Source organism: Oryctolagus cuniculus, chromosome X (genome assembly GCF_051225735.1).
Source record: "Oryctolagus cuniculus isolate XC-2025 breed Fujian yellow rabbit chromosome X, ASM5122573v1, whole genome shotgun sequence".
NCBI classification, from domain to species: domain Eukaryota; kingdom Metazoa; phylum Chordata; class Mammalia; order Lagomorpha; family Leporidae; genus Oryctolagus; species Oryctolagus cuniculus.
The window spans coordinates 117,801,097-117,826,843 of record NC_142888.1 but is presented as its reverse complement, the minus strand read 5'-3'; the positions used below and the strand labels follow the sequence as shown (position 1 = coordinate 117,826,843).

The window sequence follows — 25,747 nt, the reverse complement described above, 5'->3', positions numbered from 1 at the left end:
AGCCATTTGGGGAGTGAAATAGCACCCCCACCCCCACCCCGACCCCTGTGTGTCTTTCCGTTTCTCTTGTTTTGCCTTTCAAATAATTAAATAAATCTTTTAAAAAAGAAGCTGAAGCTTAGATACTTCAAGTAATTTGTTTAAGGTTTTACATCCTTTAATTGGTAGAACTCTGGAAATGCATATTTCTTAGTTGTAGAGCACATAGGCATGAATTTATTTATAATATTTCCTTGTTATTTCTTTAATAGAGATAAAACATACAGTGATATAACCTTCCTGTTATGGATCATTTGTTTTTCTCTGCTTTTCCCCTGAAAAGTCTGGCTAGAGATTTATCAACTTTCATTAATCTTCTCGAAAAATTAGCATTTGGTTTAATTGCTATTTCCTCTATATTTTGGCTGTTACTGTTCTTGTCTCACAACTCATTTATATTTGCTCAATCATTATTATATCTTTTCCTCCCCTTGTGCTGAGTTTAATTTGCTCTCCTTTTTCTAGTTTTTTAAGACACAAGCTGAGGTAATTGATTAGAAACCTTTCCCCTTCTCTAAAACATTTAGTGCTATAAATTTCCCCAAGCCATGCTTAAGTAGCATCCTACAAATTCCGATATACTGTGTTTTCATTTTAATTAATTTCAAAAATTCTCAATTTCCCTCCTGATATCTGGAGTTTTTTTGGCCCATGGGTTATTTAGAAATGTTTTATTGGGGTTAGTGTTTAGATAAGTGGTTAAGACACTGCTTGAAACAATCAATTGTATGTTAGAGTGTCTGGATTGGAATGCTGGCTCTACTTGCAGTTCCGGCTTCTTGCTAATGTGTACCCTTGAAGGCAACAGGTGTTGGTTCAAATGGTCAGGTCCCTGTCATCCACAGGGGAGACCTGGATTGAGTTTCCAACTCCTGGCATCTGCCTGGCCCAGCATTGGTTGGTGTGGATATTTTGGGAGTAGATCAGTGGATGGAAGATCTTCCCCACCTCCCTAAATGAAAAAAAAAAATTAGAAATGTGTTATTTAGTCTCCAAACATGTGGGAGATTTTCAAGAGCACTTTTGATTATTGGTATTTAAATTAATTACATTTTTGTCAGAGAACACATTTGAAATGGTTTGTATACTTTTAAATTTGAAACTTATTTTCTTACATGGCATATGCACTTTTTAGACAAATATTCTATGGACACTTGAAAAGACTGTGTACTCTATAATTATTGGATAGAATCTTCTATAAATGCTAGTTGGGGCAAGATGTATGTTAGTATTCAACTTTTCTATATTCTTCCCAATTTTTTGTCCATTTGTTCTAGTAGTAATTGAGGGAAAAGTATTGAAATTTCTGATTATAGTTATGATTTCTCTTTGTCATTCCTTCACTTTTTCTTATACATTTTGGTGCTCTGTTTTCAGGTACATAAATATTTAGGTTTATTATTTCCATTCAATGAATTGACCCTTTTGTCATGAGAAACTTGGATTTTGCTGATCTTTGTTCTAAAATCTACTTTGGAAAGAATATGATCACCACAACTTTCATTTGACTAGTGTTATCACAGTATACCTTTTTCCATCTTTTTACCTTTTCCCCAGTTTTATTAACATATAATTTACAAATAAAAATTACACATATTTAAAGGGAACAACATGTTTTCTATTTTTATTTTATTTTAATTTTAAAATTTATTTGAAAGGTAGAGATAGGCAAAAAGACAGACAGAGCTCCCATCTACTATTTCCCTCCCCCAAGTGCCTGCAACAGCTGGGGCTGGGACGGGCACTGAAACTGGGAACCCCAGAACTCAATCCAGATCTTCCACCTAGCTGACAAGAACCCAAGCAGTACTGCTGCTTCCCAGGATCTGCACTGGCAGGAAGCCAGGGGCAGGAGCCAAAGCCAGGTATTGAACCCAGGTACTTTGATATGAGATGAGGGTATTTTAACTGGCATCTTTACTGCTAAGCCAAATTCTCACCCTCAATGTGATGTTTTGATATATTGCATATATTGAGAAATGATTAATACAATCAAGCTAATTAACATATTTATCACCTTACACAGATACTTTTATGTGTATAGTTAGAATACTTAAGATGTGGCCTCTCAGCAAATTTCAGGGATATATTATTATGAACTACTGTTACCATGCTGTACATTGGGTCTCCTTAAATTCTGTTACAACTGCAGGTTTGACCATGCTTTGGTCATCTTTTTACTTGTAACCTCTTTGCATCTTTATATATTTATTATTTATTTATTTGAAAGTCAGAGTTACAGAGAAAGAGGAGGATAGAGAGAAAGAGAGAGATCTTAAACCTGCTGGTTCACTCCTCAGATGGTTGCAACATAAAGGGCTTGGCCAAGCCGAAGCCAGGAGCCAGAGGCTGCATCTAGGTCTCTCACATGGGTAGCAGGGGCTAAACACTTGGGTTATCCTTCGCTGCTTTTCCAGACCATTAGAAGGAAGCTGGATCAGAAGTGAAACAGCTGGGGCATAAATAGGTTCCCATAAGGGACACTAGGGTCGCAGGCAACAACTTTACCTGCCACACCACAACACCAGTCCTGTGTCTTTGTATTTTAAATAGATTTTTTGTAGGAAGGATGTAGCTGAGTCTTGCTTTTTTAAACCTAGTATTACAAAGGTCTGTCTTTAACTAAAGCATTTAGATCATAAACACTTAACATGATTACTGATATGGTTAGGTTTAATGGTATATTATTCACTTTTTCCCCATTTATTATTTTTCTCCTTTTTCTGCCTCATTCTGGATTAGTTATTTAGAATTTCATTTCTCTCAATTTACTAGCTATATCTTTTTGCTTTATCATTTTAGTGACTGCCTTAGAGTTTGTTGAATACCTCTTTCATCTTATCAGAATCTACCTGCAAATGACATGAATTTTCATGTGTAGCATAAGAATCATACAATAGTATACCTCCATTTCTTCTCTTTGGTCTTCGTGCATAAATCATACTTCTTTTTTAAAAGAATCAACTTACTTCTTAAGTTTACTTATTTATTTGAAAGGCAAAGTGAGAATGAGAGAGAGAGAGAGAGAGAGAGAGAGAGGGAACCATTCCATCTGCTAGCTCACTTCCCAAAAGCCCATCACAACCAAGGCTAGGACAAGCTAAAGCCAGGAGTCAGGAACTCCATCAGGGTCTTCCACATGGGTGGCAGAGAACCAGGTACTTGAGCCATCATCTGTTGTCTCCCACTGTCACATTTCTGTGCATTAGCAAGCAGGAAGATGGATCAAAAGCAGAGGTAGGGCTCAATTTCAGACATTCAGATATGAGATGCAGGTGTCCCAAGAGGGGACTTAACCTCCTGTGTCACAATGTTTGCCCCATATATCACAGTTCTACATGTATTATAAAACCCATGTAAAGTCTTCCTGGGTTCCCTTTTCCTGCACCATGATTTGGAGACTCTTTCAGGGTAGTAAATTGGGACATTGTAGTCTTAATCTTATTTGTTGACCATATCATTGAATCATGGTTCTTTATTGCCTATGTCTTGCATCTTGAGATTGCTGATTCAAATTTTTTTCTGGATTATGCTATTGCTGTTATTGTAATATTGTTTAGTGTGCAATGCAAATGCGGCCATGTTGTTTCATCTTGCTTAGAAGCTGAAATTCAGAAAAGACCTTTTGAGTGTGGTTGGGGAGCCTGCTTTTTCTTAGGACAAGGTTGTAATCAAGGAGTTCCTTTAGGATTGATGAATATCTGGAAAAAAAAAACTTAGCTAGTGATGGATGAGTTAAGAGCAGGTTGTGTGAAATAACTTGAGGGCCATGGTTTGGAGCTGAGCATGAAGCAGATTCCCAAATGACAGCATCTTGTGGACACTGGCAAAAGATACAGGCAAAGGATTGTGGGAGAAGAACAGATAATTAATAGTAACCCAAGTGAATGATGACCCCTCAGACCATAATCAGCTTGTTGTACATAGATAATAGTTACTTGGCAATTTTTGCAGATGTAAACTGGGACTCAGAAACAGGGTAGTTTGACTAACTTGTACTCTTCAGGATACTAATATGGCTGATTACCAATTACCTAATAAAAATTAAGCACATTTCTTCCTGTAGCTTTGAAGTAATCAAAATGTTTATGATTATTTTATGGTATAATCTGGGAGAAGATAAGTATCATTTCTAACATTTCACAGGTTAACAAATCAAGGTCCCCAAATGTTTAAATGACCTATCAAAGTTTACACACATCAACTCAAAAAGTAGTTAAATCTCCCAAAGAACAAAGAACCTTTAAACCATAGCTAATGAGTTAACAGGGTCTTTCCCTATTCTAGACCAAAGAAACAGAGGCTAATTTTTAGTTCTAAAGTTCTGAAAATTCATTTTCAAACATTTTCAGAAGTCTATGTTATAGCCTATATGCATTCCAAAAAGCAATTTTGAAGTTTCCTGATGATAAAAGAGGAATTAACAGTGGATCAGGGATGGCATGGTAAGAAAGATATTTTGAAATACCTCTGGAATTTCATCCAAATGTGAATGCTATCTGATAAAAGATAAAAGGCATAAAACCCAGTTTGAATCCACTTGGTTAAAGTTGGAACACAATTTCACAATACCATATGATACAATAATTGGGGCTGGTCAGTAGAGAACTGGACTTGCAGGTAAAGTCTGACAGATTTCCCAGATCAATCAGGTGAGATATAAGGTACTGAGATGTTAGTTAACTAAGGCAGGGGTGAACTCATGTTCCACCTGTGCTGGCCTTGTTTCTGTTCCATACATGTACCAATCTCTGACCTGACTCAGAACACTTTCCCAAGTAAAATGCTTTTCTTCTCCCCCATGGAATGATGCAACTTAGCACTACTACATTTGAAGGCTTAGACAAAATTGACAAACTCCTAGAAAACCACAATGACATATTGTTTTACACTTACTAGTTTGGGCAAAACTTTAAAATTCTGGCAGCTTCAAAAAATTATAGCAAGAATGTAGACAAATTAAAACTCTCATATACTCTGGTGACATACATATTGATACAACTACTTTGGGAATGGATAGATTGTCTTATAAAAGCTAAGCATTGGAGCCAATGTTGTGGTGCAGCAGGTTAAGCTGTCACCTGCAATGCTGGCACTCCACATAGGAGCACTCTTTTGCGTCCTGGCTGCTGCTACACCTCCAATCTAGTTCCTTGCTTATTCTTGTGGGAAAACAGCAGGGCTGACTCAAGTACTTGGGCCCCTGCAACCCATATGGGAGACCCAGATGGAGTTCTGGGCTCCTGGATTCATAGTGAGCCAGTCATTACAGCCATTTGGGGAGTGAACCAGCAGATGGAACATCTCTCTCTCTCTCTCTCTCTCTCTGTTTCTCCCCTCACCCCTCTCTGTCACTCTTCCTGTCAAATAAATAAATAAACCTTTATTTTTAAAAGAGGGTAAACATTTGATTTCTCCAAAATGCAGCCATTCTCTTCCAAGGATATTCTCTAGAGAAACATACATACATAAATCACAAACATGGACATCTATAGCAGCATCACATGTCGTAGTGGAAAGCTGGAAACAAGCCAAGTTCCATCAACAGGAGAATGGATGAATACATTCAATTCTATATAATCTAATACATCAGTGAAAAAAAATCTATAAGTACGTATAACAATATGGATGAATCACAAGCAATTTTAAGTAAACAAGTCACAGGAAAATTTTAAAGTATCTTTCCATTTGTATAAATTTCAGAATCAAGTAAAACATAGACACATACTTCTGGGATAAAACCTTAATGAAAATCAAAAGAATGAAAAAAGAAAGGATAGTGGCTATCATGGAGCAGAGAGAGAAGAGTATAGAATCACAGAGGCCCCCATGGGGAAATTCAATGGCATTACTGGTTAGTTGGTCAGTTCATGAATATTCAATTTATTATTTAGCTTCATGAGATATATGTGCATGTGTATTTTTATGTGTTTGATACACATACAGATAATATATATGTGTGTGATATATATGTATAAAATATATATCAGTATCTATCCATCTACCTATATCTTATGATAAATCACCTATATTCCTTTATAGGTAATTTACTAACAGAACTTCAGTTTATATTCCCCACTTTTTTTCAGAACCCACTGGCTCTGCCACTTATTAGCCAGGGCAAATTTATCACACCACTAAGCCATTCTGAGCTTCAGGAGACTCAAGGGTAAAATGAAGATTATAATGCAATGATAATGCCTACCTAGCTGGCCACTAGGAAGATTATTATGAGAATTTCATGCCTGGCACATGGTAGTACTACTAGGAGCTAGCTTCTCTGACAGGCAATGTTTTAGGATGTCCAAACCCTCCAGCTTGAGTTGGTTGTAAAGATTTAGTGAAACCCTCTGGCCTCAGAATCAGCCCTAAAGGCATTCGGATCCGGCTGAAAATCCCATGAGAGTATTTCAGGCATGGAAAGCCAAGACACTCTGGCAAAAAAAAAAAATGACCTAAATGAAAGATCTCTGTGAGTGAGATCCCAGTGGAAAGAACAGGTCTTCAAAGAAGGAGGTACCTTTCTCTGAAGGGAGGAGAGAACTTCCACTTTGACTATGACCTTGTCTAAATAAGATAACAGTCGGTGAACTCAAAAGGCTTCCATGGCCTTGGAAACTCATGACTGGAGCATAGGGAGATTACTGATGCCATAAACAGGAGTGTCAATTTGTTAAGTCAACAACAGGAGTCACTGTGCACTTACTCCTCATGTAGGATCTCTGTCCTTAATGTGCGGTACATTGTGATTCAATGCTATAACGAGTTCTCAAACAGTATTTTTCACTTTGTGTTTCTATGTGGGTGCAAACTGTTGAAATCTTTACTTAATGCACACTAAACTGATCTGTATATAAAGAGAATTGAAAATGAATCTTGATGTGAATGGAAAGGGAGAAAGAGCAGGAAAGGGGAGGGTTGTGGGTGGGAGGGAAGTCATTGGCGGGGGGGAGCCATTGTAATCCATAAGCTGTACTTTGGAAATTTATATTCATTAAATAAAAGTTAAAAAAAAAGATTTAGTGAAACCAGTCAGTTTTTCTTGATTTGGGACTGATTTTCTTCTGCTATGCCTGGCATTTCTTATGCACTCTCTGAGAGAAAAAATATCTTTGATCATTATAGCCTTTTTCCAGTGTAACCTTTGGTCACTATTGCCTTGGTGTTTATGTTCCTTGCCCACAGGATGGCAGAATAGGCAAAGAATTGTGCAATGGATACTGGAATATCAAGATCTTCTTTTCAGGATAGTCAAGATCGTCTAGAAAACAACCTATTGCAATTCCATTAACACCAGTCATTGAATAAATTGAGACTGGACTGACAGTTTGGAGCAAACTTGGTTCTTATCCTTTACATGGTAAGAAATAAAGCACATTCAGTGACATGAGTTTTAAACAAAAGATTTTAAATATAATTTCTAGTGCTAAAATGCTTCCTACAAGTTCTTACCTGAGGTCTTGTGGATTTATATGTTTGTGAAGACACTTGAAAGCACACATGTGTACACATATTGTGACCATGTGTAGGTGAGAATGCACATGCCTTTGCACTGGCAGGGAAGTCTTGTTGGTTAAACACAGGCACATAAAGAAGGGAAGTTGTTAATAACCTTCTCACCAGTAATATACAAGCTTGCAAAGAGAAAGAATGGTAGTAAGTATCAGCAGGGTGGCATTTGATAATCTAGTGAATGTTGATCTCAGTCTCACCTTATCTCAGTACCATGCATGGTGCTACAGATGTATGGCTAGGGGTTGTTCCAAAAACAAGCATGTTGGGCCTGCCTTTGGCCTACTTATCTGAATCAATGGCTCAGTGACCCCTGTGGTATTATTCTTTTGTTTAAATACACAATTTGTATTAGTTTTCTTGTGGGTGCAAATGACAAACCCAATTCCAACCACTGAAATAAAAGAAGGGATGTATTAACACATATATTCAAACCACAGAAAGAACTGGGATGCAGTCAGCGTTAAAAACAACAGATATTATGGCTCTTCTTAGAAAACTATCTTTTCATCTTTTTGTTTCTCTTTACATCAGTTTTATTCTCTAAAATTAGTTTATTCCTGCCAACAAGGACAATGTCAAAGGCAACTTGATGTTTTACTGCTACTAGTAAAGGAACATCTTAGTCCATATATTTTGAAAAATCTTAGGGGATATCTCTAATTGGCCAGAGGGAAAACTATTACTGATCTAGCCTGAGGTACATTCCTCCTTGTTGCAGGAGGGAGAGTTCCTTGATTGCTAGCTCTTACCAGGACTATTTAGTTGAGGGGAGGAAAGGTGGTCTTCCAAATTAATAGATTTCCTGTTCCAAGCAGATAATGGACATGGAAAAGAAAAGACTTGAACTTAAAGTTCCATAATTCAACCTATTCATTATGTTGTTTCTATATTCTGTCAATATTTTTGTGGTTATTTGTCTTACATTTAAAGTCAGGTATCGCTGGGGCCTGTGCTATGGCGTAGCAGGTGGAGCAACTGTCTGCAGTGCCAGCATCCCATATGGGCGCCAGTTCAAGTCTGAGCTGAATCAGTGGATGGAAGACCCCCACCCCCCTGCCTCTGTAACTCTTTCAAATAAGTAAATAAATCTTTTTTAAAAAAATAAAGTCCTGTATTGCTATATTTCTATGTCTTCCTGTATCATTTTAACCCTTTTTGAGTGTACAATTTGGGGGCATTAAGTACATTCATGTTGCTATGTAACCATCATGACATACATCTAAAAACTTTTCTATTATTACAAACTGAAATATCATACCCATTAAACAACAAGTTTTCATTTCCTACTCTGCTGAGCCCCTGGCAACCACCACTCTACTTTCTACCTCTCTGAATTTTACCACTCTAAGTACCTGATATACGTGTAATTATACAATATGTTGTATATTTCTTAGCATAATGTGTGGTTTATTCATGTAGCATATATTGGAATCCCTTCATGGGACTGGCATTTTTGGCTTTGTGGGTTAATCTGCCATTTGCAACAGGGGCATTCCATAACATAGTGCTCATCTGAGCCCTGGCTACTCCACTCTCAATCTTTGTGTCTGCTAATGTATCTGGGAAGGCAGTGGAAGATGACCCAAGTGCTTGGGCACCTGCCAACCATGTCAGAGACCAGGATGGAGTTCTGGGCTCCAGGCTTCAGCCTGGCCCAGATCTGACTGTCGTAGCTATTTGGGGAGTGAACCAGTAGATGGAAGTTCTCCAACTCTCTTGGTCTTCTCTCTCTTACTTGTTGCTCCATATTTCCAAATAAATAAATAAATTTTTTAACAAAAGAACCCCTTCCTTTTTAAGGCAAAATAATATTTCATTATATATATTTTAAAAGATGTATTATTCATTTGAAGGTAGAGTTACAGAAAGAGAGACAGAGAGATCGTCTACCCTCTGATTTATTTCCCAAATGGCTGCAATGGCCAGGGCTGTGCCAGGCTGAAACCAGGAGCCTAGAAATCTACTTTAATATCCCACATGGGTAGCAGGGGTCCTAAGCACTTGGACTACATCCTGCTACATTCTCATGCACATTAGCAGGGAGCTGGATTGGAAGTAGAGCATCAAGGACTTGAACTGCACTCATATTGGATGCTAGTTTTGCAGGTGGCAGCTGAACTCTCTGTACCACAATGCCAGCCTGTGTACCATATATTTTATCATTCATTCATCAATAGGCAGCTAGACTGTTTAGACTTTTCGGCTATTGTAAATAATGCTGTTATGAACATGAGCATACAAATAGTTCTGTGATGTTTAAAACCCTGAAAAAAAACTTATGCAGAATAAATTGCACTTATATATTGTATGTGTATACACGCATCATGTACTTATATATGTAAATGTGTAGAAAGAGACATGAGATACATAAAATAAATGTGATATATACACACATAAGAAGAGAATATTATTTGGGCATAAAATGATGAAATCCTGTTATTTGTGGTAATATGGACAGAACTTAAGGACATGATGTTAAATGAAATAAAACAGATACATAAAGACAAATGCCATATGTTCTTACTCACTTTTAGAAGCTCAAATATGTAAATTTCATAGAAGTAGAGTGTAGAATAGTGGTCACCAGAGGTGGGAGGGCAGGGGAGAGTGAAGATAGATAGAGGTCAGATACTGGGTACCAAAATACACTAGATAGGTATTCTAATGTTCTATAGCATAGTAGAGCAACTATTTTCTACAACAATTTATTATGTGTTTTAGAATAACCAAAGGAGAAAGAATGTGAAAGCCCTCAAAAGAGAATTAGTAATATTTGAGGAGATGGAAATGCCAATTACCTTGACTTAATCATCACACATTTTATGCATACATAGAATCATAATATTGTAAATATTAAATAATTGCAAGTATTATATGTGAATTTAAAGCATTTTTCATGAAAAAATACCTGAAAGATTCATATCAAACTTTTGAGTCATTGTCACTTTAATGGGAACAGACTAGGGTAAGAAATGAGTCTATAACTTTTTCATGTATGTATGTATTTTTTGTATTTTCATAATGAGTGTAGACTATCATATAAGTTATGCAATTCTAAAATGCAATTAAAATAAAGATTTCAGGCATCTTGGCAGGCTATGGTTAAGAAATAAAGCAAATTTCAAGAGGTCAGAAGAACTCAATGGAAAAAGGAAATGTCACATGCCTCTGTTTGATCTGAAATTTTTTAAAAGATTTATTTTATTTATTCAAAAGACAGAGTTACAGAGAGAGGTAGAGATGGAGAGAGAGGTCTTCCATCTGCTGGTCCACTCCCCAGATGGCCGCAACAGCCAGAGCTGCGCTAATCCGAAGCCAGGAGCCAGGAGTTTCTTTCAGGTCTCCCATGCGGGTGCAGGGGCCCAAGGACTTGGGCCATCCTCTACTGCTTTCCCAGGCCATAGCAGAGAGCTAGATCAGAAGAGGAGCAGCCGGGACTAGAACTGGCGCCCATATGGGATGCCGGCACTTCAGGCCAGGTCTTTAACCCACTGTGCCACAGCGCCGGCCCCTTGATCTGGAATTTTTATAAGGTACACATATTATTTTTTGATTAAAAAAAACCTAAAGGGAAAAAAAAAATGTTGAAGGCACAAAGTAGAATTGCACTGTCAACTGAGGCCCAGCAGGAAGCACTAGAGATGCATGAGGCAGCAATGCCAGCAAGTTTCCCACCCCATCTGGATCCTCTCTTCACAGGAAGAAGGCAAGAGTTCAACCTCACCCTGCAGGTGTTGGGAAGAGCTTTGGTACTATCAATTTCACAGAACAGGTGCCAGTCAAACAATGGGAGTAAGGTCATCAGATATAAAGGGGAAACTCAGAAAAGTGGCAAAGGATCAATTCTTGAGATAAAAGGAAAGAGAAGTCAGGAGCAGGCATTCTTTACACAGAATCATCAGAGTTTGATGTGGCACAGTGGCACAGCCAGTTAAGCTGTGGTCTGCACCACTGGCATCCAATATAGGTGCCAGTTCGAGCTCCATCTGCTTCACTTCTGATCCAGCTCTCTGCTGTGGCCTGGGAAAGCAGCAGAAGGTAGTGCAAGTCACTGGACCTCTGCACTCACGTGGAAGACCCAGAAGAAGCTCCTGACTCTTGGTTTAGGCCTGGCCCTGCTGTGATTGATGTGGTCATTTGGGGAGTGAACCAGCAGATGGAAGATCTGTCTCGTTCTGTTTCTTCATCTCTCTCTATAACTATGCCTTTCAAATAAATAAATGAATGTTAAAAAAAAAAAAAAAGAATCATCAAACAGAGCCCAGGTACAGCACTCTGGGGCAGATGTTCTAGAAAGATTTCCAAGCATCTTGGAGACAGCTCTGTTATAAGTCCCATAGTAAGTTTTGGACCCTGCCCTTCCGTTTTTTAAAGTGCACAAGGATGAAGATGGACCTGAAACCACAGAGCTGAGATTAGTGTGATGGAGTGAGACAAAGTCTTCAAATAAGGAACAGATTCTGTCATTATTTAAAATGTGCAGTGGGTTAAGCTACCACCTAGGATGCTGGCATACCATATCACAGTATTGGTTCTTATCTTCTGCTCTGCTTCCAATCCAGATCCCTGCTAATGTGCCTGGGAAAGCAGCAGAGGATGGCCCAAGTGGCTGGGCCCCTGTCAAACACATGGGAGACTCTGATGGAGTTCCAGCCTCCTGGCTTCTGTCTGGACCAGCCCAGGCTGTTGCAGCCAACTAACAGTAGATGGAAGATCTCTCTCTGTCTCCCTCTTTCTGTAACTGTCTTTAAAAACAACAACAACAAAAAAGCTTTCAAAATAAATAAGATTTTTGATCGTGTATTTTTGGTATTAATTTTGACCTTTCAAATATTACAGTAAAATATTATTTATCTTGATTACAGAGTTTAAGGGTACCCTTAAACTTTGTTTTAGAGACAAGTGCATCATGAGGTTTCAGCCTAGTTCAGTCAACAATAAAAACAATAACAAATCATCAAGAAATGAGTTTCAAAATGTATCTATCATATACAAATTTAATAAAAATTCAGCCCTAGAATTTGAGTGAACTGAAAAATTTTTAACATGCTAGTCACATGAACCTGCAAATTAAATACATCATTATAAATCTATTAAAGCAAAAACTAAAGTGTTTCTGTGTCCATTGCAAAATATGAAGTTAATGTTCAAATCACTATCAACGCTATTTCTGAAATATTGGCTTTAGAATATTGCCTATCATTTATCTATCACTAGAAAAAAAAGTGATGTAAAAAACTGACAGATATATGCTTTCACTTTATAAGCAATATCTAAATTAAAACAACTTTATTCAAAAAGCAATAAAATAACATTTGATGATTTTTATTCAGTTAAATGGTATTTGAAGAGCAGGATTATTTAGAGCTTCAGGGTAAAAGTAGGTTGTATTTTCCAATAAATATTTAATTTTGTTTTGTACCAATGGTCTCAAATGCATAATTTCTAAAAGGCTGCAATCCATATAGGACATGTTCCTTCATCTCTTTTCAATTAATTTTAGAGAGGAGAAAATATACTTCAAGGCCCTTAAGCACATACCCTTTTCATAATCTGGCTCCTGCCTGCCCACTCCAGCCTTATTTCGTTACCCTCCCTCTTTTCCTGGGCATTCTTCATTTTGGCCATATGGAAATAAAGTTCCTCAACCATGCTTTGTGCATATTGATTTCTCTGTCTGCAATGCAAGGTCCTTTCCTGACTTTTTTGATTTAAGGACATCCTCTTCATATTAATAACACAAATAAGGACAAATCCCCCACCTCAGCTCAAGGTCATCTCCTCTAGGAATTGTCATTCTGAATAGATATTCCTATGTGTGCTCCTGTGGTGCTGCACCCTGTGACACCACAGCCTCCATGACAGTATAAACCTGTACTCTTGATTTTGCACTGCCCCTTTAAGTTCCTACTTTCTCAGGAAAATTACTTAAGGCATGGTAGCACTATGCCAGACAGACTGATTGCAAGCCCTTTCAATCTCAACTGGCCTCACCAGCATTTCTGCATACCTACTCCCTCCTACCAAATCCATAAAAACGTTCCAAAAATTTGTAATGGAAGAGGCTGATTTTACCATTACTCCTGATTCCTTACTTGACTGCCTCCTACCAATCTTTCTCTCCACAAAAAGACCCTAGCTTTGGTGATTGGCTTTCTATGAACAAGGGCAGATGGACTCATTTTTTTTTATTTCAGTAAAATTTCCTAGTGATTAGTTATCACCTGCATTAGATTTCAAACTCCTTAAAGGCAGGGACTATGTCTGTTTGAATGTTCACATCCTACTGTGCAAGCTTCTTATCACATAGTAGACACTCAGCAATTTTTGTTCAATGAATGACTCAGCTTTGGTAACTCCCATCCCTTCACGTCTCATGTTGTACCCATTATCAAATCCTGTTTATTCAAACATCAAAATATTTCTCAAATTACTTGATTTTTCTGTGTCTTCACCAGTACTAGCATGCTTCAAGCCACCAACCTTTTTCATGTGGACTTCGGTAACCTAATTGTCTTACTACTTTCTTCCACTTGTGCTTCTCCAGTCTACTCCACACACGACAGCCAGAGTGGTTTTCCTCAAATGCAGATCGTAGCATGTCACTCCATAGCAATGGTTTCCAAGTATCCCTGGTGTAAAGTCCAATGCTCCTAAATTGGCCTAAGAGGCCTAAATTTCTCTATCCTTGATTCCCTGACCTTGTCTTGGTTTTTCCAACTAGCTACTCCCCCTTCCACCATAGTACCTTTGCACATGTGCCTCCTCCACTTAGAACATACTTCTTTTTCCTTTTCTCATAATTCACTCATATTCATCTTTCAGAATTCAGCTTCAGTATTGCTCCCTCAGGGAAGATTTCCTTGACCCTCATGATGATCCGATCACCTACTTTTGGTTCTCCTGGCACCGTTAAAATATTTATCACTGCTTATTTTTGTTTAATTTCTGTTTTCCCACACTCAATTATCTCTAATACTGGAACCTCAATGGCACATAGGATGCTCTCAATAAGCATTTGAGAATGATTTACTGGTAATTCATGGTGATATAAGACAAAGTTGAAGGAACTAGTCCATTTTTGGGGATGCACTATGATTTCCCCATTGCCACAGAACTCTATAACCACATGCATGGACGATTCTTATAAGTAGGTTGTCTTTGTTCATACATAATTCAGAAACTGGGGTAGGCAGAGGGTAGGCAAAACAAAGGGAGCCTAGAGGATATACTAAGCAGAGAGTTTCATGGTTCCTCTACTACAGGAACTTAAGCTTCAAAGTTCTAAGAAGGGCCGGCGCTGCGGCTCACTAGGCTAATCCTCCGCCTTGCGGCGCCGGCACACCGGGTTCTAGTCCCGGTTGGGGCGCCGGATTCTGTCCTGGTTGCCCCTCTTCCAGGCCAGCTCTCTGCTGTGGCCCGGGAGTGCAGTGGAGGATGGCCCAAGTGCTTGGGCACTGCACCCGCATGGGAGACCAGGAGAAGTACCTGGCTCCTGCCATCGGATCAGCATGGTGCGCTGGCCGCAGAGCGCCGGCCGCGGCGGCCATTGGAGGGTGAACCAACGGCAAAGGAAGACCTTTCTCTCTGTCTCTCTCTCTCACTGTCCACTCTGCCTGTCAAAAAAAAAAAAAAGCTCTAAGAAAAGTACACTCCTTGAAGAGAGGATACTAGCTTATTAGTCATTCATCAATAGGATACAGTTGTCAAGGAAAACTCCAGCAAATTGAATGTTGTGGCATATAGCAGCCCGAAACATCTTCTTTCCAAGTAGTATTCACAATAAAGGTTTAACTTAATGAATACATCAACTAGCATATAAACATCTTTATCATTAAAGGGAAATAAAATTACGTTATTAGCCAGAGAAGAGCAAAATTCCCAACCATATAACATCAGATAATTTTTGCAGTCTTTCTATTTTCCACAGCATCTCTTTCAACCCTTCTCCATTGTTCTCAAATTTCACCCCTTCCTTCTTTTAAAAAATTACTTCTACTCTTAATCTGTTAGGAAAATAGAAGCCACCAGACAGAAATTCTTCAAAGTCCTTCTACTAATTCCCTCATTCTCATCCCTACCTCCATCTTCATTGAATATGTATCAGATTCCCATCCTTTAATCTCAACTTGTACCACCATGAGGAATGATATTTTTACGATAGCATTATTTCCTGTTCCCTAAGAAGCCTGGCTCCATCACTTAATACTGTTCTTTCCCATGACTTCAACATTTTCTTGCATAAGCTTTCCCATAAGCTTTCTCTTTTTTAAAAGATTTATTTATTTACTTATTTGCACAGAGAGAGGAGAGGCAGAAAGAGAGTCTTTCATCTGCTGGTTCACTCCCCAGATGGCTGCAATGGCTGGAGCTGCGCCAATCCGAAGCCAGGAGCCAGGAGTTTCTTTCAGGTCATCCAGGTGGGTGCAGGGGCCCAAGGACTTGGGCCATCTTCTACTTCTTTCCCAGGCCATAGCAGGGAGCTGGATTGTAAGTGGAGCAGCCAGTACTTGAACCGGTGCCCATATGGGGTGCTGGCACTACAGGCAGCGGCTTTACCCGCTACAACACAGTGCTTTGTTCCCCCCACCCCATAAGCTTTTAATTGAGCTACTCTTTTCCATCTTATAAAAAATTCCCCCAGGGGGGCTGGTGCTGTGGCACAGCAGGTTAAAGGTCTGGTCGGCAGTGCTAGTATCCCATATGGGCACTGGTTTGAGTCCCGGCTGCTGCACTTCCCATCCAGCTTCTTGCTAATGAGCCTGGGAAAGCAGCTAGAGGATGGCCCAAGTCCTTGGGCCCCTATACCCACATAGGAGACCCGGAAGAAACTCCTGGCCCCTGGCTTCAGATCAGCTCAGCTCCAGCCATTGTGGCCATCTAGGAAGTGAACCAGCAGATGGAACACCTCTTTTTCTACCTTTCTCTGTAACTCTGTCATTCAAATAAATAAATCTTTAAAAAATATCAGAAGTACTTTTTATTGTTGACTATTCCACTTGCATGAAACTATCTTCCTTCGGTTTCTAGGATATCACACTTTGCTTATTTTGTTTCCTATCTCTCTGACATTTATTTTTTAATTGATATGCAATAATTGTGCATATTTGTGGGGTACAGTGTGATATTTCAACACATATACTGATCAAATCAGGGTGATTGAAAACCAGGTGATTGTTCTACTTTTGAAACTAAGGAGAAAGCATTGATAATCTCTGAATTACCTGCTGGGTCGTTCTTCCCTTGCCTTGAAGAAGGCAGCATTTTCACAAATAGCTCTATGATGCTATTTTTTAAAAAAGATTTATTTATTTGAAAGGTAGAATTAGAGAGAGACAGAGAGAGGGAGAGGCAGAGAGAGAGAGGTCTTCCATCCTCTGGGTCACTTCCCAAATGGCCACAACCACTTGAGCTGGACCTATCCGAGGCTGGGAGCCAAGAGTTCCTTCCAGGTCTCCCACGTGGGTACAGGGGCCCAAGTACTTAGAGGCCATCTGCTGCTGCTTTCCCAAGTGCATAACATAGAGCTACATTGGAAGTGTAGCAGCTGGGACTGAACCTGGGTCCAAATGTGATGCTAGCACTACAGGTAGAGGCTTAACCGTCTACACCGCAGTGTCACCCCTATGATTCTATTTTAAGAAATCCAACAATCTTTCTTTATTTCATCCTGTGTCATTTCCCTTTGGCTCAAACTGGCAGTTTTCATGCTGAGGTAGCTAGCTAAATCTGTGGTTCACACTCATATTAATCTCTATTAAAAGGCCACTTGCTTTAGGAGCATGTGCCAAGCAAGGGCCACTGATGCCTAGCTCAGATGCTCAAGCCCTCCCCTCCCCCCGCAGAGGGAAGCTCAGCTGGTGGCCTAAGGTGGCCCGCAAGAGGGTGAGAGTCTGCACTCAAGGCATGGAGGGCTGTCCCAAGGCCCCAGTGCAGGCTGTGATCCCATACCACCTGGCCCCTACTAGTTCCTCAAATTGTGCATTGTATTTGCCACCCACGCCTTGTTTCCTGACTCAGTGGTGTCCTGGTTGGAAAGAAATGGGAGAAAAGGAGCCATGTGACTGGCTTCTTTCAGCCCTCCTGTGTTAGTGCCTGGTTGGCAATTGTAGAGAGGAAAATACAGTGAAAAAGCCATGTTTTTTATACAAGGGTGGGAGGGGAGGATGGGGACAGGGAAATAAGATCTTACATTTTTTATATGATTTTTAAAAATTCTGTATTTTAACAGTGATGGAGAAATAAACTAAAAGTTATTTTTCTATCAAGAAAAGAGAAGAGGTGGATTTTTTTTTCCTTTGGATTCCAACCTTTTCTCCTAGTAACAGAGTATAAATCATGGATACCAGAGAATAATGTGGACCTCAGGAATCCTGGACAGATTGAGACACTTCCATCTTCCTCAGGAGGAAAAAGTGGGGGTATTGCTAGCTTACTCTGAAACCTAAAATGAAAAATATGAGTTGTGTGCCTTGGAAAGGAGAAAAGGCCAAATCGGAATCTTTGGAGCTGCCCCAGGCAGCACCCCTACATAAGAAACAGTGCAGGGAGCTCTGTGCCCTCCATGCTCTCAACAATATCTTCCAGGACAGCAATGCCTTCACCTTGGAAACTCTGCAAGAAATTTTCCAGAAGTTGTCCCCAAACACCATGGTGACACCCCACAAGAAGAGCAAGCTGGGAAATGGGAACCAATGTGAATGTCATCATGGCAGCACTTTATTTTTTTTTTTAATTTTTTTTTGTTTTTGTTTTTTCTCATTTTCGATTCTCTTTATATACAGAAGATCAATTTAGCATACATTAAGTAAAGATTTCAACAGTTTGCTCCCACACAGAAACATAAAGTGAAAAATACTGTTTGAGTACTAGTTATAGCATTAAATCTCAATGTACAGCACACTAAGGACAAAGATCCTACATGAGGAGTAAGTGCACAGTGACTCCTGTTGTTGACTTAACAAATTGACACTCTTGTTTATGGCATCAGTAATCACCCTAGGCTCTTGTCATGAGCTGCCAAGGCTATGGAAGCCCCCTGAGTTCACTGACTCTGATCATATTTAGACAAGGCCATGGTCAAAGTGGAAGTTCTCTCCTCCCTTCAGAGAAAGGTACCTCCTTCTTTGATGACCCATTCTTTCCACTGGGATCTCACTCACAGAGATCTTTCATTTAGGTTTTTTTTCCCGAGAGTGTCTTGGCTTTCCATGCCTGAAATACTCTCATGGGCATTTCAGCCAGATCCACATGCCTTAAGGGCTGATTCTGAGGCCAGAGTGCTGTTAGGACATTTGCCATTCTATGGGTCTGCTGTGTATCTCACTTCCCATGTTGGATCATTCTCTCCCTTTTTGATTCTATCAGCTAGTATTTGCAGACACTATTCTTGTTTATGTGATCCCTTTGGCTCTTAGTCCTATATTATGATCAATTGTGAACAGAAATTGATCACTGGGACTAGTGAGATGGCATTGGTACATGCCACCTCGATGGGATTGAATTCAAATCCCCTGGTATGTTTCTAACTCTACTGTTTGAGGTAAGTCAGCTTGAGCATGTCCCGAATTGCACATCTCTTCCCTCTCTTATTCCCACTCATATTTAACAGCAAACACTTTTCAGTTAAGTTTCAGCACTTAAGAATAATTGTGAATTGATTACAGTATTCAACCAAAAGTATTAAGTAGAACAAGCAAAAAAAATACTAAGAGGGATAACATATTAAGCTGCTCATCAACAGTCAGGGTGAGGGCTGATCAAGTCACTGTTTCTCATAGTGTTCATTTCACTTTAACAGGTTTCCTTTTTGGTGCTCAGTTAGTTGTCACCTATCAAGGAGAACAAGTGGTATTTGTCCCTTTGGGATCGGCTTATTTCACTCAACATAATGTTTTCCAAATTCCTAACAGGGATCAGTTTTCAGTTAAAATTTAAACACCTAAGAATAATTGTGTGTTAATTACAGAGTCCAACCAATGGTACTAGAACAAAAAAAATACTAAAATGGATAAAGTATTACATTGTACATCAACCGTCAGGACAAGAGCTGATCAAGTCACTGTTTCTCATAGTGTCCATTTCACTTCAACAAGTTTCCCCTTTGGTGCTCAGTTAGTTGTCGCCGATCAGGGAGAACATATGATATTTGTCCCTTTGGGACTGGCTTAATTCACTCAGCATGATGTTTTACAAATTCCTCGTGGCAGCACTTTAAACCAAAGGCTATGAAGCTTTTGGTGGGACAAGTGCAGAGCTGTCAGTGTTATTGCTCTCACTAACATCATGGGCTTTATCATGAATCTACCCTCCAGTCGGTACTAGGGTCCACCCAAGTTGCCACTCAAAAGGTAGCACTGGATCTGTGTTCATGAGGTGGGGAGGGGCTATTACAACCTCAACTCCAAACTCAAGATGTCCGAGTAAACTGGAGGTGAGAGTGAGCTCAGGAAATTTCTGAAGCATCATTTGTGAGAAAAGAACTGTGAACTTTTGCTGGTGGTACTCAAAGAGGTGGAGGCCCATCTGAGTTGGAGGGCTGATATGTAACAATTCCATCCAGCCTTACCCTCACTTCTACCTTCCAGTCCTTTGTGATATTCTGTGACTTCTACAGTGGGGCTGCCCTTGCCAAACATCTCATCAGGGTGTGTCCCCTTCAGATTTGGCAATACAATGGAATGAATGTGTAAAAGTTGTAAGAACCACTCAGCATTGTTTGCTCCTGGAAAGGAAGGCAGGAAGGAGCTCTGCACACTTAGGGGAAGCTGGGACAGGGTAGGTGGGTCTAAAATCACAGACTTGACACAGGTTCTGTTGGAGTTTTCCACTGTTGTGCCAGATTCACTGCAGACATTGCCTTCACCTTCCCTCTCCTGTTGCACCAGCAGGTCTGAGGATAACAGGAATGCAAAGCCATATGACTGGCTTGAAGGACCCTGAGCATAAGGGTCTCTCGGGAAACCATCTCTAAAAACCCAGGAGCAGCACCCTATGCTGTCTCCCGACCTTAACACCACCTTTATCCCCATTTGAAGGGTAGTTTGTAGTTAGCCTCAGAGTTTTATAATGAGGAGTTCACTAAAATTCCAAGCCAGTAGGTGAACCCTGAAGTCTTCTAGTATGATGGATGAGGTAGATACCTCAGAGGATGTGGCTGCAGCCATGCTAGAATTGGCATGGGTGGTTGATTTTCTATACTCCAATTTTGTCCCTGCTATCTCACCATATTGATTTAGGAGGCTCTGGAGCAAAAGACAGCTTTCCCAGACGGCCCACTCTGGAAAAGTCAGAAAAAAAAATAAGTCAGCTTTTGACATCAAATCCCACTAGTTTGTGATGGAGCTGAGTGACAAAGGAATGCATGGAATAAGAGCAGGCAGAATTGGTAGAAGTGCTGGCACTGCAGGCGGCAGCTTTACCCACTACACCACAGCATCAGCCCCTAAGTTTCTAACATGCCCTTTTCTCTCTCTTTTGTTTAAGATTTATTTATGTATTTGCAAGGCAGAACAATGGTGTTGGAGGGGTAGCAGAACAGAAAGATCTTCCATCTGCTGGTTCACTCCCCAAATGGCCACAATGGCCCTGCTTGAGCCAGGCCATAGCCAGGAACCAGGAACTCCATCCCAGTCTCCCACAAGGGTAGCAGATGCCCAAGTATTTGGGCCATCCTCCGCTGCTTTCCCAGTGTATTAGGAGGGAGCTGGATCAGAAAGGGAGCAACCAGGACTCCAGTGGGATTTAGAACCATTAGCAGTGGTTTAACCTGCTGCACTACAATACCAGCCCCCTAGCATGCACTTCAAAACTCTGCCTCATTCTACTGATCAACCAGTTATGAAAGCTTCCACATGTTTAGGTATCACAGCAGCACCCTACTTCTCAGTTCCAATGTCTCTCCTAGTTTGGGCTGCTATAACAAATGACCATTGACAGGGTGACTTATAAACGACAAAAATTTATTTTTCACAGTTCTGGGGGCTAGAGGTCCAAGAACAACATGCCAGCATGGTTACATTCTCATGTGGCCCCCCGTGGTAAAAAGAACAAACCAGCACTCTGGCCTCTATTATGAGGTCCCTGATTCTATTTTGACCTAATTATCTCTCAAAGGCCGCACCTCTTTATACCACCAAAGTGGGGATTAGATGTCAACATATGAGTTTTGAAGGAATACAAACATTCAATCAATAACAGACTTCAAAGTACCTCCTTACCATTTTATAAGGAGAAATACCTCTTCAATCCTATTTTCCCCTACCTTCTCTAAATAACTTCTCTTTACTTAATAACTTCTCAATTCTCTTGTTTTGAATTTGGTAGCATATTTGATGTGAAGGACAAATAAATAATTAAATCATTTGATAAAATTTGTTCACAAAAGCTTATGGTTCCCCATGGTGAGATTATGTCATCAGAATGTGACGCAAAATGATAGTGATGTCATAAACCTCTAGAACTGTCTGAACCACATAAAACACAGTAGTTGCCTTAGAAGAAGAAACATTTGAACACAGTCCTGGACATGAATCTTTTTATTTATGTCCTACTTTTGTCCATTTGGACAAATAATGGTTTAAACACAAATGAAAGCAATGGATCTTTTACTACAGGTATGTAAATTATGATCTGTTATAGTAAGTGTTCAAGAGTTTCATTAGAAAATATAGCTGTATTTAAGAAATATTTTGCCACTTCAGTGTTACCATTAGTTAAGTTTTCAAGAATTTCTAGCATAATAGTTGATATTTTTACTTTTCTGTGAAAAATCCATGTAAAATATAGGCATAAAGAGTACAAACTTATGGTCTGCCATTTTCCTACTTCACTATCCAATCAACCTCTTCCCAATCTAAATATATAATACTACATGAATGAATCTGGTGTGGAACTTAACACATAGTAAGTTTTTGGCAAGAGTTTACTCTTGTCCCATTCACTTTTCCATCACATACACTCACCTGCACATTAACGTCCAAGTGTACTCACACAAACATGACAGACTAGACACACACACTCAAAAGCCCAGATGATATGGTAAGCAAGCCATGATGTAGGGGTAATACAGATAATAATAGTACAAAGTAGCCAGAGATGCCTCCCAGATTTGACTTCTAGACTGTGGCTGAAGACTAGATAAAGGAAAGAAAATGGGCACACTCTATAGTTTAAAAAAAAAAAGTGATAAATTGATTTCATTGTGACATATAGTGGCAACCCACTATCAAAGCAGAAGAAAACTTGGTTACCAAACACATTGTCTGATAATTTAATCTCTTTACAGCAGCAAAACGCCTTGAATTAACGGAAACAAAAATGGACAATTTTAGAAAACATCTACTCATTGTCATAATTGGTATTATGATCATATCCTTTGTCTTTACTTGCTTTTGTTTTCTCCATTATGATTGTATGAACGATGAGATCTCCAAAGGAGCAACGTAAGTTTTACACCTTTAAATTAAGAATGTAATTGGAATGTGTGTATACATATAGTGAAGGTTTCATTGTTGTTCAGATTACTTAACATTAACTTTAGACTTTACAAAATACCGACCTCTTGTGGGTGGGTATTTTTACTTAAATTACGTCAGCTCTTAAATATTCTCAAGTACATTATCAATTTTAGCCTAAATTGTTTCCTATTCAGGGTTCAGCTTAATCCCAGGTTACTAATTCATTAGAAATTTAGTCTAGGAAAAGAGGGCATGAATATCTGAGTAAGATGAGAGAATGAAGAGAGTGAGAGACAGGGGTTGTGCCTCTGTTTTCCAAAGTCAATGAAACATTTTAGATAACATATCAGTTTAATATTTAATAGATGGAAAATTAGTTGCTATTGTTACATCATATCCATCCTGCCTGTCATATATGAGGATACTTCCATAAGTTTATGGAAAATGGAATTAAAAGACAATTTAATAATTTATTAAATTTTAATAGATTATTTTTAAAAGATAAGCAGTTTATTTTGGTACATTTTTCAATCCCATGCATATGAGGAGTTTTCAAAAAAGTTCACAAAAATGCATATTATGAAAAAACGTGCATGAATTTCAAATAGTTTGTCCCAAAATAAACTCATCTTTTAATTCTAATTTTTCCACAAACTTTTTGAAATTCCCTTGTAGGAAGATCAGGCTGATCTTTATCAGCATGAATTTTTAGTGAAAACTTCCTAATCCAAGGAGTGGCTACTAAAATGCAGTAATATTGTTCTATTTCTCTATCTTCAGAAGAATATTATGAACAAATATTCGTGTATAAATAATTTGATATTGTATATATTATAAGAAAACAATGACTTTGGTCTAAAGAGATTCTTTTTTCCTCTGACATGTTATTAGTTTCTGGTTGTGCTATAAAAAGTTTAATTTCTGGAATAAGTAAAATTCTCTGTTTCTCATTCTCTCTTAAGAGTAGATTAGGGGACTGGCATTGTGGCATAGTGGGTAAATAAATAAATCTTAATAAAATAGAGTAGATTTGAAATAACTTTGTGTCACTCCATATATAGACTATATGGTTATCAGATGTGGTTAAAACAGTAAAATATTCCAAAAAAGCATGAGTTCATATCTATAACTTGAGTCATAGCTTTCACCATATTCCAATTCTGTATTCAGTTTTCTTACTATAGCCAAAAAAAAAAAAAAATCAAAGGCCTAAACTGACAGAACACCCTTAGTTTTCTTATAATAGTAATAGGACTGTTCTGTTTAAAATTATTATACTCCAAATTTTCTACTTTCAGGGTCAAGAAAGAAGGTATAGCAGCCAAATCTTCCCTGTCATCCAAAATATCATTCAGCGAATTCAGGCCACTTGGTTCATACAGTCCAGAAAAACAATCCATGCTATCTGGTATTGACAAGTTATCTGGTCCCTTAAGTCCAGGAAAGTCATCCATACCATCTAGTGCAGAAAAGTTAATCAGGTACCCGAGTTCAAGACAGTCATCTATATCATCTAGTGCTGAACCTTTAATCAAGCCATCAAGTGAAAAAAAGTCAAGAAGGCCACCAAGACCCTCAAAATTTCTCAGGTCATCGCACATGGAAAAGTCAAATAGAACACACAATCTAGAAAGGCCATATAAGTTAGCTCATGCCCATAAGCCAGTCAATCAAGGCAGTCCTTCCTATGCAGTCAAGCCGGTCAGGCAATCCCCACCAGCTTATCTACACTGTCCAGCCTGGTCAGCCAAGACAGTGTGTCCATATCATCCACAAAATCAAAGCTTGCCATTTAAGCCATCCATACAGAAATTTTCTAGGCCATCCAGACGTCTTAAACCGAAAAAATCATTGGGTGTAGGCAAGGCAGCCAGGTTATCCAGATCTCTATTAGCCAAGAGTTGCCAATGTTACAAAGAAAGATGCCTTGTTTGCAAAAGTTCTGAGCCTTTAGTCAATGATATTCCCGAGTCAAAGAAGAAAAACACTCAAAAGCTACCTGTTTCAAGTAAAGTGAAGCCTTTTCCCAGATCCTTTCAGAAAGTAGATTCCTGGTACAATGTATACCATGATAATGTGAGTGACAGTGATGTAAGAACATATGACAGTAACGATGACAGTGATAGGGAGATAACCATTATTTGCAACATCAGGTACAATGAAGTCATCCCTGAAGATACCCTAAATAATTAAGAGCTCAAGAAAAATAAAATCCAACTGTGATGGAGCAAACTTATACCAATTATTTTATGCTCATCATCCCTTAAGCTACTGATAGAGGGAAAAATCCACTCATGACCACTATCAAGATCAGTCTTATCCATCACGGAGGTGATTTGTTTTTAAAATAACAATTAAATGCTTAACACAAATTATTATTGTTATTGTCATTGTATTTGAGAAGTATAAGGTTCTGTTGAAATATCTTAAAATTTTTATTTTAATTTTTAATAAGTTTTTAACAGATTCAATGTGATTTGTAGATACAATTCTAAGAATATAACACTATTTCTCTTCTCCCTCTCTCCCTTCCTCCCCCTCCCTCCCTCCTATCCTCTTTCTTTCTCCCTTCCTTTTTTTAAGTTTTTTAGATAATATATTTTAAAATTATGTTACAGTAAAAAGCCTTAATACTTTATCTGGTAACGAGGGTAGGAAACACAGACATTCATTTTCACAGACATCTAGCAAGGAATTGCAAGGTGGCTAACCTGATCTCCTCCTTCCCTTGGATT

At 38.9% G+C, this 25,747-nt stretch overlaps 1 protein-coding gene and 1 pseudogene across 1 annotated transcript; both read left to right on the top strand.

Annotated features, from left to right (window-relative positions):
• The first annotated feature begins 18,012 nt into the window (after positions 1-18,012).
• LOC100343604 (josephin-1-like) lies at positions 18,013-20,103 on the top strand (annotated as a pseudogene).
• A 1,978-nt stretch (positions 20,104-22,081) lies between these two features.
• Positions 22,082-25,205, top strand: CXHXorf66 (chromosome X CXorf66 homolog). The gene is made up of 3 exons (XM_002720517.5): positions 22,082-22,169; positions 22,841-22,997; positions 24,311-25,205. Exons 1-3 carry the CDS (start codon positions 22,082-22,084, stop codon positions 25,203-25,205), a joined length of 1,140 nt encoding a protein of 379 aa, XP_002720563.1.
• Positions 25,206-25,747: the final 542 nt, after the last annotated feature.